General features: G+C 35.3%; 1 protein-coding gene and 1 long non-coding RNA gene across 8 annotated transcripts in view; one reads left to right on the top strand and one right to left on the bottom strand.

The window, feature by feature from the left end:
* The window catches only part of LOC129717439 (phospholipase A1 3-like), a 63,946-nt gene extending 53,184 nt beyond the window's left edge, over positions 1 to 10,762 (top strand). For all 7 annotated transcript variants that reach the window (XM_055667330.1, XM_055667331.1, XM_055667329.1 and 4 more), the window contains 2 exons: positions 10,447 to 10,603; positions 10,669 to 10,762. In XM_055667330.1, the coding sequence (XP_055523305.1) occupies positions 10,447 to 10,603; positions 10,669 to 10,750 (239 nt within the window). In that variant the 3' untranslated portion in view covers positions 10,751 to 10,762. The remainder of the gene's footprint in view (positions 1 to 10,446; positions 10,604 to 10,668) is intronic.
* A 1,497-nt stretch (positions 10,763 to 12,259) lies between these two features.
* On the bottom strand, positions 12,260 to 13,127 carry LOC129717440 (uncharacterized). Its single transcript, XR_008726675.1, has 3 exons — positions 12,968 to 13,127; positions 12,726 to 12,910; positions 12,260 to 12,663 (listed from the first exon to the last, which is right to left on the bottom strand). It is a non-coding gene; the product is annotated as an uncharacterized LOC129717440 (long non-coding RNA).
* Between the last annotated feature and the right edge of the window lie 276 nt (positions 13,128 to 13,403).

Genomic DNA, 13,403 nt, shown 5'->3' with positions numbered 1-13,403 from the left:
TGTGGTACGGTGAGAAAATCGTTTTTATCTTAGAAGCGTACATCCTTGGTGACAGCGGCGGGATTTGCTAATTACCGTCTATAAGTCAGCTAAGCCTAATCGCGGTTTAAAATCAACGATAAAAAAATCGAAAACGAATGATTTAGCCTTCGTACTCTGATTAATTGCTGGTAAATGTATAAAAGTTTTATACTGAATGTATTATTGCATTTTTTTACACACATATTGGGTATTTTCGAAAATTATGTGGAAAAATTAAAACGTTAACGAATCAAAAATTGAAAAAGATAAAAAATCGTTCAGAGTAAAAATACGTTTAAAATCCCAAAAGTCTATAAGTAAGAAAGCTGTAAAGTGGAGAAGCTGGAAGTCGAAAAAAATCAAAATATAAAAGCCAAACGCAAAAAGCATATGGGTCATTCCATACGAAGTGACCACGAAAAAGCACAAACTTGAACACGACCATCACAGATTTTGCTCAAAGTTGGGAGAATTATTCATCTACTGTCACTTTGAAAAAATCCCAAATTTGGAGTCGATTGGAATACCCCCCGCTCTGTGGGACCCCCTGTTTATTGCAAAGTCATGCATTTTTTGTTCAAAATATTTTTTTCTTTTTCTTACAATTCATAGACGTAAGATGTCCGAAAAATACTGATAGATGATTTACAACGAAAATAAACCAAAGAATCCAGAAAAAATATAAGTTTTGACCGGAGGTGTTACCAGATAAATTATTTCTGTATTTGAAAACTAAACTTACATTTTTCGGCCAATGCAGCCATTTTTATTTTAAATTTGATAATTTCATCGTGTTCCTTGGAAAATTTTACGTAAGAAGCAGCTATCATCCCGACGTAATATATGCCAATCTCGAGATATAACATTTTTACGAAAATAGTTGTGAATTTCGTAATTATTTCATTTTATAATTTATAGACGTAAGACAAACGAAAAATTGTGATAGATGAACATTGAAGAAATTAAACCAAGGAATCCAGAAAAAAATAATATTTTTGACCGAAAGTGTTGCCAGATGGATTATTTTGGTATTTTAAACTAAATTTGCATTGATCGGGAGATGCAGCTAAATTTATGTTAAATTTGATGGTTTCATCGCATTTCTTGAAAAAAATTACGTAAGAAACACATCTCACCACGTGGTTATATGAGCCAATATCGAGATTAGCATTTTTACGAAAATGGTTTTGAATTTCTTAATTAATTTTTCGTAAATATGTTATGTCTCGAGATTGGCTCATATTACCCCGGAATGATAGTTGCTTTTTACATAAAATTTTCCAAGGAACACGATGATATTATCAAATTTATAATAAAAATGGCTGCATTTACCGAAAAATGTAAATTTAATTTTCAAATACAAAAATAATTTATTTGGCAACACTTCCGGTCAAAACTTATATTTTTTCTGGATCCATCCATCAGTATTTTTCGGACATCTTACGTCTATGAATTGTAAGAAAAAGAAAAAAGATATTTTCGACAAAAATTGCGTGACTTTGCAATAAAAAGGGGGGTCCTACAGAGCGGGGGGGGGGGGGTATTCCAACGACACCAAAATTAGGATTTTTCCAAAGAGACAGTAGATGAATAATTCCCCCAACTTTGAGCAAAATCTGTGATGGTTGGGACCAAGTGGCATGGACACTTCGTATGGAATGACCCATATATATTTAAAAATAAAATTTTGGGAAATTAAATTGTTTGAAAGTTGAAAGGGAAAAGGTCCAAAAGAAACTCGTAAAACCAAAATGTGTGAAATAATATAAATCAGAAAAGATCTAAAGATCAAACAGAGTTCAAAACTAGGAGAACTGAATCGCTTAGAATTCAGAAAGTTAAGAAGTAAGGAAGGTGAAAAGTGAGAAAAAAAATCAAAACGACAAAAAATCAAAACAACTAAGCAGACTGAAGTCAATATGATCGAGAATCTGAAGGTAAAATAGTCTGAAAGCCAAATAACCAGTAAATTCAATATCCAAAAGGTAAAAGATAAAAAGTAGAAAGTCAGAAAATCAAAAAAGTCGAAAAGTTCAGAAGTAAGAATGATATCAAGTAGAAGAGTTAGAAAGTAAAGAAATGGAGTCGAAAAGTCAGAGGCAAGCAGCCATCAGAACGTCGACATCAAACTTCAAAAAGTTCAAAAGTTCAAAGTTCAACGAAAAAGTTAAAAAGTCATAAATCGAAAGTTTTATTTTTGAAAATGAAAAGGTCAAAAAATCAGAAAAGTAACAAAGTCAATAAATCCAAAGGAGGTTAAACTTCTAGAAGCCAGAAACTATGAGCTCCTAGAAGCCAGAAAACTAGTTGAGTTTTAGCTCGAATTATTGGATATATTCAAAAATAATGTGCAAAAGTTAAAAAAAAATACAAATCTATTTACTTTCAAAAAGAAGAAAAGTCAAAAAATGGTAAAAGTGAATTTTTTTAAGTAACAAAATCGTTTTTATCTTAGAAGCGTACATCCTTGGTGACAGCGGCGAGATTTGCTAATTACCGTCTATAGGTCAGCTGAGCCTAATCGCGGTTTTAAATCGACGATTAAAAAATCGAAAACGAACAATTTAGCCTTCGTACTCTGACTAATTGCTGGTAATTATATAAATGTTTTATACTGAATGTATTATTGCATTTTTACACACACATATTGGGCATTTTTGAAAATAATGTGGAAAAATTAAAAGGTTAACAAAGCAAAAATTGAAAAAGATAAAAAAGCGTTCAGAGTAAAAATTCGTTCAAAATCCCAAAAGTCTACAAGTAAGCAAGCTGTAGAGTGGAAAAGCTTGAAGTCAAAAAAATTCAAAGTATAAAAGCCAAACGCAAAAAGCATATATATTTAAAAATAAAATTTTGGGAAATTAAATTGTTTGAAAGTTGAAAGGGAAAAGGTCCAAAAGAAACTCGTAATACCAAAATGTGTGAAATAGTATTACTTAGAAAAGATCTGAAGATCAAAAAGAGTTCAAAACTAGGAGAGTCGAATCGTTTAGAATTCAGAGAGTTGAGAAGTTAGGAAGGTAAAAAGTGAAAAAAAAATCAAAATGTCAAAAAATCAAAACAATCAAGCAGACTGCAGTCAACATGATCGAAAATCTGAAGGTAAAAAAGTCTGAAAGCCAAACAACCAGGAAATTCAATATCCAAAAGGCAAAAGATAAAAGAGTAGAAAGTCAGAAAATCATAAAAGTCGAAAAGTTTAGAAGTAAGAATGATATCAAGTAAAAGGGTTAGAAAATAAAAAAAAAGGAGTCGAAAAGTCAGAGGCAAAAAGCCATCGGTACATCGACATCAAACATAAAAAAGTTCAAAAGTCAAAAAAAGTTAAAAAGTCATAAATCGGAAAAGTTTAATGTTTGAAAATGAAAAGGCCAGAAAATCAAAAAATACAAAAAGTAACAGTCAATAAATTCAAAAAAAGATAAAACTTCTAGAAGCCAGAAACTATGAAGTAGAGAAGTAAAAAAGTGAAAAAGTCAACAAAATTTAAATTTGAGAATTCAAAAAACAAAAAGATGTAAATTCCTCAAACGGAAATGTTGGAAAGTCACAAAGTAGAAATGAAGAAAGGCACTAAAATGGCACTGAAGTCTAAAAGTCAAAAACTTTAAAAATCATCGAACATGAAAAAACCATGAACATGAAAACAGAAAAGTCAGAAAATCAAAATAGTTGAAAAGTTTAAAAGTTAGAAAACTATCATGTGAAAGAGTTAAAAATGAAAAAAAAAATAGATCCGGAACATCAAAAGGTCAGATAGTTAGGAAGGTGTAAAGTTAAAAACTAAAGAAACTGGCAGAACTAAAATTTCAAATTCAACAGTCAAATTGCCACAAAATCGAAAAGTCCTTAAGATAAAAGCCGAAAATTCAAAAAAGAGAGAAAGTGGTGAGAAGCTTTAGAGAAGTTAATACGTCAAAGAGTCAGAAAAATTAAATTCAAAAAGTTAAATTTGAAAGCCAAAACATCAAAACTTTGAAAACACTAACAAGAAAATTCAAAAATCAGAGCAGACAAGTCAAAATCTAAGGCAAGCAACAATTCAGAAAGGTCCTCGAAAAAGCATAAATTCAAAAACTTGATAAATGAAAAGGTGAAAGAATCAACAGGGGCTAGAAATAACTGGAAGGTAGAGAAATTTATATAGAAAGTTCGAAATAAAAAAACATTTAAATTTTTTTTTAATATAACCACATGGCAGAATATTGAACGACAAATATATACGCGATTAAACGAAACAGAACTTAACATTTGAAAAAATCATGCTGAAAAAAACTTACCCCAAAGGTAAACCCTTTTTCTATTTTTTCAGTGGTTCATTTTTAAGGTAAAAACTCGCGTTACAAATTCATTCCGAGCGACACAAAGCGGGGAGAAATTCGGTTTTATCTTTATAGTGTACATCTTTGGTGACAGCGGCCGGATTTATCAATTGCATTCATCCCAGTATTATGGGTCAGCTAAGCATAATCGTGGTTTTGAATCAACTATAAAACAATCGAAACCAAATGATTAAACCTCCGGATTTTCACTAATTTGTGGTAGATATATCAAAGTTTGATGTTGAATATGAGTTTCCGTTCATACAGAATTTTCCTAATCAAAATTCACGAAATGATATGCTCATCTGATTCCTAATATTATGAGTCAGTTTCTGATTCTTTCAGAATTCTAAATCAAATCAATTTCGATAGCACATTATTGTTCCATGTTGCTCAGGTTTTTTTTCAAAGTTTTTGTTTTTCTCATACTTTGAGGGTTCGTATGTTTTGATTAAGTCGGTAAGAGCACAACATTTCAAGCTGGAAGGCAAGAGTTCGATTCCCGATGCAGTAAACTGTTTTTCGGTTTGAAAACTTGTTCGGCTACTTGGAGCATAAATGTTATCAATTATTTGAAGGAATACTGAATACTTCTACGTTGAGTATAAAGCCATGAAGAAAAATGTTCTGCAGCATAGAGTTCGAAACTATACTGCAAGCAAAGTTTAGGAATCAATGTTCTACAGCGTATATTGATTTTAATGGTCATGTAATCATGAAAGTTCAGGATGCAATCTTGTGGTAAGCTTCTGAAACATGAAACATGTATTCAAAGTTCGAGAAATTAATATTTAAAGTAACAAACAGTGCCTTTAGTGAATACTTAACAACACCTACGCGCAAATTCACAAAAAAGATTTCAACATAAGGCAGAATCATACAGATCCTTGGTGACAGCGGCGGGATTTGCCAAAAAATCGAAATAAAAATTGTTTTGATAGAAACATTACAATGCTCTTCGAAGATATTCAAAAATTAAAAACAAAATATGAAAAAGTTTGATACTCGAGTTACAAGCAAATTGAGAAAAATATATTATAAATGTGAAACGTGAATAGAAACAATGAGCAACATGTACGAATTAAAAAAAGACATTATGGTATGATTAGAAATTCAGTAGTCAATTAACTGGCAAAAACTTGAAAAACCAAAAAACCCGAAAAGTCATGGAACCAGAAAATAAAGCAGTTTAAGAGGCTACGATGAGAAAGAGTAAGATAAGTAATAGTCGAAAACTCAAAGAGTCAAATCGTCAGAAGGTGATTAATAAAAAAGTTGAAAAGATATAAACAGCCAGTCAACAAAAAATCGAGCAATCAGAAGGAGAAATAGTTCAAGAAGCCAGAAAATCAAGAAGTCAAAAACTCAAAAAGTAGAGAAGCCAACAAATAAAAAAATAAATGGCAAAAAGTGAAGAAATCAAGAACCCCTTGAAGTGAGGTTAGAAATTCGAACAATTTTAACCCTCTATTGCCCAAATTAATTTTCAGACGGACTTCGTTAAAATCACTATGAAGGTGTAACTGAAGACCGTCTAAAGGCGGCACTGGGCACTAGAGGGTTAAAGTCGATTGGTCAAAACGCAACAAATCAAAATATCAAAACATTTGAAAGGTATGGAGCAAAATTTCAGGAAATGAAAAACTCGAGTGTGAAGTCAAAAACTTGGGAAACCAAAAACTGACAAAATATCGAAGTCTTAAAAAGTCCAAAAGCCATAAAACCAGAATATGAGAAAGTCCAAGTGGCAAAAATTGAAAAAGCAGAAAATTAAAAAATCCAGAAGGCTACTAGTCTTGAAGTCTCAACCTATAAAGCAAAGAAATTAGAAAATCAAAAGGTCTAAATAATAATGAACTCAAAATAATAAAAAGATTATCATTAGGAAAAGCCAGGACAAAAGATAAAAGAGATGAAAGTCAAAATGAAAAACAACAAAACGAAATCCAAAAGTCAAAATGAAACATGGTCAAAAAATAAAGAGAAAGTTTTTAACAAGATATTTCATATTGTCTAGAAGTTAGAGACCGAAAATGAGAAAGTCAAGGAAAAAAATCACTCTTTCGAAAGAGTCAATTAATCAAAAGTTGATAGGTCACAGAGTCCGAAAGTGAGAAGGTAAAGAAAAGGTGAGAAGCTATGCAGCTAAAACTGAAGAAGATCTAAAATATAAAATAGTCAAAACAGTTAAGAAGACAAAAAGGTAAAAAAAACCCAGAAAGTCTAAGTAGCCTTAAGGTAAAAAGTCAAAAAGCAGAAAAACCGAAATATCATAAAAGTCACTAAGTCTGGAGTAATTTTTAATTTAATAAATCAAAATGCAAACAGTCAAAGTATCACGTGATAAAAGGTATAAATTATAAAAATTGGAAGTTTGAAAAATCGAAATTTTAAACTATCATAAAGTTGAAAATGAAATTCAAAAAGTTCAAGCTCATGTTCAATCTTGTATTCAAAGAGCGTAAGAAAGTTAAAGAGTAAAAAAGTCAACAAATCGAAAGCCAAATAAAGTTGAAAATTTAAATAAAAAACAATCAATAAACCAAAATTTAATAATTGATGAGCCTTAAAATCAAATAGTCAGAAGGCAGAAAATAAAAAAATGAGATGTTATAAAGTCGAAAAGTAGAAAGTCAAAAGTTTTTTATGTCGAATAGTTTTAGAGCAAACACTCAAAAAGCAAATGAAAAATCGTAAGCCAAAAAGTCACAAAGCATAGTCAAAAAGTAAGATTCAAAAGGTCCAATAAGGGAAAAATTTAAAAAAAATGTCAAAAAGTCAATTCAAGCTACTAAAAAGTGAGAAAGTCAAGTATCCAAAGAATAAATTTCAAAACGTTCAAGGTTCAAAAAGTCAGATTGCAAAAAATCAAAACTTCGGAAAGTCAAAAAGTACGAAAATGGCAAAGGCCAAAATGACCAAAAAGATCTGTAGTCAGAGACATCAAGAGGTCAAATTGTGAAATAGTTAATTACTAAAACAGTTTTAAAGTTAAATAACTGAAAAGCCTCAAAATCAGGAAGTCAAAAAGTTGAAAGATAAGAAAATTAGGAGCTCAAAAAGTCAAGATTTCACAAAGTCTAAAAAAAACAAAAATTTTAATTGAAATAGTTCAAAAGATATTTCAAAAATTCAAAAATCCATGCGATCAAAGGATCAATTTACCAACCCCTTCAAAAAAAAATCCTCATCAAAGTTTAAAAGTCGCAATATAAAAAAGATAAAAAGTTAAAAAATCGAAAATTTAGATCAGGTTCAAAAGTAAAAAACTCTAAAAGCAGAAAAGTCAATAAATCAGAAAGTAACAGGAGTAAAAGGTCAATAATAAAGTCAAAAAGTCAAAATTCTGAAAAATCAAACAGTCAAGAAGCTTAAAAATGAGAAAGTCAAAAACTCAAACGGACAACAAATCACAAAGTTTAAGAGTCAATAGTAATAAATAGTAATAAAGGTTTTGACAAGCATAAAAAATCGGTAAAAAGACAGAAAGGTCGAAAAGTCAAACGTTCTAAAGCGTGAAAAAATCGGCTTTGTTTTGCTCATCTTCATCTTAAAGAGAAAACAGTTTTCTTCCGTCTTAACAACTGTGAGCTTACATTCAATGTGCATCACACCATCTGCTGTAGAGAGAGCGCAGAGTAATAGTTTCTCCGACGAAAAAACGCTCCTAATTTGACAGAGCAATAACCCAGTGAAACTCTTGTAAATTGCTCATCCGCGCACGCAAGAAAAGTGAAATAAATTGCTCGGAGATCAACTGAGCATTGCGTTACCGTTCCTATCGCTCTGGGGTGTGGCAAAAACAGTATAAAATTGAACTTTCTGCAGAATACGCTCCCATGGTGAGTTGTGAATCTTCCTAAAATATTAAATTCGAAAACAGTTAGGATGTGGCTTCAATGTGAACCCAAACGTTTTGATATTTGGCCAACTTCTCTTCTAGTAAAGGAGAAGCCAACGAAAACTCTTAAACTGAGAGAGCAAACAAATGTTTACCCCTAACACGCGATGATTAAGAGTGAAAAGGAGCTCTGCGACTGAAATACTCTACGCCTAAATGTGGATAATTACTCTCTCTGTGTGAGAGAAGTCTAGTTCTCCAAGGGGTTTGGCAGGTAGAGAAGGAAATTTGAGCAAAAATCAAGAGAACGGAAGGAGCCTGGTCTAGTCCAAATATGAAACGCAAAATAGTCAAAAGGGAAGCGATAAGAAAAAGTTAAAAAAGTCAAATAGATAAAAATTAAAATAGTCAGTCAAAAAGAGAAAGTTAAAACGCCAAGAAATCAAAAAGTAAAAAAAAATCGAGAATTCAAAAAAAAAACACACAAAGTCAACAACAAAACCGCCAATTCTAATAGTCAAGTAATCCAAAAGCTAAAGAATTAAAATTAAAAAAAATCAAAATCAAATCGGTCCATTACGAATATTCTTCAAAAACAAAAATTTTATGAGTGAAAATATGCAAAAATCGGAATTTGTAAAGATAAGAGAGATCAAAAAGTGAAAAAGAGAAAAAAAGTAAAATAATTAAAAAGAGAAAAGGTCAAACAGTCGAAAAGTTAAAGGATAAAAGGCTTAAACACAAAAAAGTCAGGATAGCGAGAAGCCAAAAGTCAAGACGCCAGAGACGTAAAAAATAAGTAAATTATTCAATTAGTTTAAAAGATAAAAAGTCAATCAACCAAAAATCAGAAGAGACTAGAAGTCGAACCGTCAATAGCTCAAAAGCTAAAAAAATCAAAAAGCAAAAGGTTCAAAACGCCAGAGCTGCTTTAGTACTTTTTCTGGTTGGTACTTTGAAGAAAACACTTTGCAATTATTCAAGTTTGGCAGTGAAATTGGTTTTGTATCGTTCGGGTAGATTCTGACATTTTTTACCAACCGCTTCAGATAGAGACGAGAGAATAACAGTATATATGGCAACTCTTTTGCTAATGTTTCATTTTAAACAGCTCTGGCAACCACAAGGAACTGATTGCGTGACATTTCGTTAGCGTTAGAATTTGCTATAAAATTTTAAAAGCCGGCAATGAAATATTATAATACTTAAGAGTATGTTTTGTACTACAAAGATTTATACTGATTGTATTTTCCAAGACAAATATTTTTTTTCGTCATAAAAATCTATTTGTCACTCTTGTCATCTTGCTTTAAGGTTCGAGTTTACTTAGAGTGATAATCTAAATTTTTAGTAAATTTATCAAGACCCAAGCTCTGGCAGTTTTGGTGATTTTGACAGCATCTTTCGAAAAAAAAATCTTCGAGGAACGTTTTACCCCAAATGGCGCATCTTCTGCTAAAGTAGGTGGTTCTGGTAAGGTAGAGTGATTATCCAAATTTTCAGCAAAATCTATCAAATCTAACAGGAAATATAGTAATTTGGACGGTTTTTTGAATAAAACCTTCTAGGGCCGTTTTACCCCATTTGGCACACTTGGCTTATACATTAGAGATGGTCGGGTTTCGGGTTTTCAACCCTCGAAAAAAATCTTGGGTTCGGGTTTCACAGTTTCGGGTTCGGGTCGGGTTCAAATTTCGCAAAAATAAAATTTTCGGGTTCGGGTTCAATCGAGAAAAAATGTCTCGGGCTTGGGTCGGATTCGGGTTTCAACCGAGAAAAAAAAATTTGGGTACGGGTCGGGTACGGGTTTGAAAAAAAAGCCAAACCCGACCATCTCTATTATACATAACATTAAAGCTCTTGAGTTTTTTTACAAAATATTTTCATATTCAGATATTTTTGCTAGTGATGTTGAGAAGAGTAGGATGACCCTGAAAATTGACAATTTTTAAAAGAAGAATGCATTTTTTTTCGTCATGTTACCTCTTTGCCATATATTGTGACCATGCGTTTTGTGGTACTCTTAGTATAGAATAATACCACAAATTTTTAGAAAAATTCATCAAGTCTAGCAGGAGTTATTGCACGTTTTAGTATTCAGACGTTTTCGGGTATATCACGATGATGATATTTTCGGAATAAGAATTAATATTGTCTATAGTTGAAGTTAACAAAAATCGCTGTTTATTAACTGGTCACTTTTGCTCTCGAGCTTCGGTTACTGAAAACTTAAAATAATTCACATTTTTCCTGTCATTTTAGTTCAATTCATCTGCAGCCACTTCAAAGCAGTGGAATACTTTCGGGCCTCTTTGAACCGGAAAAATATTTTTATGGGCACCAACTGCCACTCGTACTTCTTCTACCGGCGGGGTGAATGTGCCAACAATACACGGGACGACTTTGGACTCTACAACAGGTAAGCACGGGCAGAGCCGCCACGTTCTACAGCAAGCTTTCATTAGACATTTTTCTTTCCACCAGCAAACGAGCCCTCGGACCATTGTTCATCTCGATAGACAAAACCGTTTATCCGTATGCCAAGTCGATATCGCGAAATACATGAAATTTTGTTGCATGGCGCGTTTTTGTTCTTTAGCTAAGAAAATCCCTGGGCGCTCTTCCTGGGCCGAGACCGGCGAAAGGGAGCCGACCGGCGATGATTTATTAATGGAGAAAATTACTTCCTGCTCGGAGGGACGGTTTTGGACTAGACCGTCTCGAAGGACTAAAGCTCTTCTGCTCTCCGATTGCGTTTCTGCCGGCAGTGGGAAAATTAGAGCGGAAGTGTGTTATCACGGTCTATTATCGTGTTTGGGCGATGTAAGTGGTGTGTTTCGCATCGCAAGCCCCTCCGGGAGAGACACAAACCAGCCGGGGAGTGACTTGTGAAGTGTCTATAATTAATTCGGACTGCCGGGAGGTGGACGACGAGAACGGCGACGACGACGGCTGGAAGATTAATGTGCCATGGTGGTAATGGTGCAGGACGGAATAAACTCTTATAGTTTTATGGTGATTTTCTTGCTGTCCTTTCAGAAAATTAGTTATTATTTCATTGGTTCAGTCAATATTCTGCTAAGGTGAGGGCAATAAATCACCGCTGCCGGGCAGACACCACGGTGCTGCTGCAGGTCTCGACATTGTTTTCACCTGTTTTCCGATTGGAGATCGGTGCGAACGCACGGCGCGCGTCTCCGGCGTCTTCCGACCAGTTGTATGAACTGGGTTCTAAGTCTGGGAAAAGCGAAAGAAAGCCACACCACCCCTGGGGAAAACAATAAATCTTGTGCACAACTATAAATAATAACCAGTTTATAACTGGAGTTAGGTTCGAGCTCCGCGGTAAGGCGGGCGAAGAAGATTCAATTCTGTTCGTCGAAGTTGTGGGTGCATCCCGTCACAGTGGGTATCGCAGCAGGGAGTTTGGCCATGTTGCCTGAATTATCTAGCGGGCAGTTGGAATTTTCATTCGGTTTCTGATAATAGAATTTGATGAAGTTTATGATATAGTCGTCGTATGTTCCTACCCTGATTCGGGAGAGACCGTGAGTGTCAGTAGGATCGTACCGCAAGCCCTGCAATTGTCCGGTACACTTAACAGTTGGCCGTAGAGTCTGTGAGCTTGACGACCGTACATTTCGTAGTTGCTCATCCGTGATCGATCTGAGCTAGTGAAGTTGCACGAATATGGCAACTTGCGATTAGTTTACCATCTTCAATGTACAACAGTTCAGCAGCTACCGCTTTGTATGGATCGATAACGGCGCCGGCTTCGACCTTACGATCGTTAGGGAGTAAGGAAGAAGATGTAACAGTCGTTGTTGTCGGAGACCGAGTTTACTTTGTTCCGGAAACCTATAAAACATATAGCTCTAATATGTTCCCCTTTCTTCTACACCGTGAGAGGTCGCTCAAGTCAATACAAGTAGACTTCGCAGTCAAAGCATAACACGCACTAAGTACTGAGGATTACTTGCTAATACAAGACTGAATGAGATTTAATCAATCACCCTTGGTCATTCATGCAAGGTAGCGTTTACGGGAGTAGGCGACTTAAAAATAAACACCGCGATCATTGTGGACTTATATCTATTGTTAGCTATACATACAGTTTATCTCTCCATTCTCACATCTACAGTGGTCTTAAATAATAGTATCGATGGGGGCCCCGTGACACGACGTTTACCGCACTCCGACCGCCGCTGTCGATCTATTGTCGCGCCATGCACGCCCGTGCCGGTTACTCTGGCGCTGAAGGCACCACCGTCTCGCACCGCTTCACTACTGCATCAGCTGCCTGCACCCTACTACCCTAGAGTGCCGCCTGCCAGTCGTTCTAAGCGCGAAGCCTCGCGCCCGTTCACCGGTCAACCGACCCGCTCGGAATGTCCCTCGAGCTCGATCTGGTGGCCCAGAATCCCCCTGGAATCGCTAGTCTATTCTTGATCACGTTTTGGCCTGCAAATAAAAGGCCCTCTGATGAGGCGATTGATCGTTATTTTCGCAATCGGAAGATCCTCGTTGTGGAGCAATTGTACCTGTTGAAGGCCTTCTGTGCTCGCCTAATGGTCCTCGATCGATTTGCCTGCGCTGATGATTTTCAATGTGCCTGCGAATCCTGACTAGCCGACCAAATCGCTTTGGATGATGCTATACCTGGACCGTAGTCATGGGGATCGCTTGAGTTGAGCACGTGGTTGACGTGTCGCGGTGTGATCTTTTGCTACAAGACAAATTTAGCCTCAATTGCGTTGTGTTTTCTTTATTTCGTCACTTTTACCTGTGCGCGGTTGGTTTCCTTTATATTTACGGCGATTCTTGCTGGGGCGAGCTCAAGCTTCCAGTGAGATGCCAGTGGTTTTAGTGGGCTTTTTCAACTCACTTAGGATCGCTCAACTGCACGACCACTTTTGATCCTCTATACTGAGCTAATGATCGGCTTTGCTGCCGATGAGTGTCGTTAGGGTGCGAGAGCGGAAACAGTTTGCTGCTTTGATTGATCTCGTGAGAGAGAATGAGCCTTTTGGCTCTAGATTGGCTGCATGCTTAACGACCTAAAGTTGTGTGGTGTGCACTCAAAAATTGTTGCGGTATTTTGTGGCATAATCTCGAAGGTAGTGTTACGCGCGAAGTTAACGCATTGCGAAGACGAACGATAGTTATCTTTCTTGTTAGACCCCGCGAGCCTATACGAGTAGCGCGCGCGAATATGTGTC

This window comes from Wyeomyia smithii, chromosome 1, assembly GCF_029784165.1.
Source record: "Wyeomyia smithii strain HCP4-BCI-WySm-NY-G18 chromosome 1, ASM2978416v1, whole genome shotgun sequence".
Taxonomy (NCBI): Eukaryota; Metazoa; Arthropoda; class Insecta; order Diptera; family Culicidae; genus Wyeomyia; species Wyeomyia smithii.
Note: the sequence above shows the minus strand (reverse complement) of the source record. Positions and strands in the feature narration are given on the sequence as shown.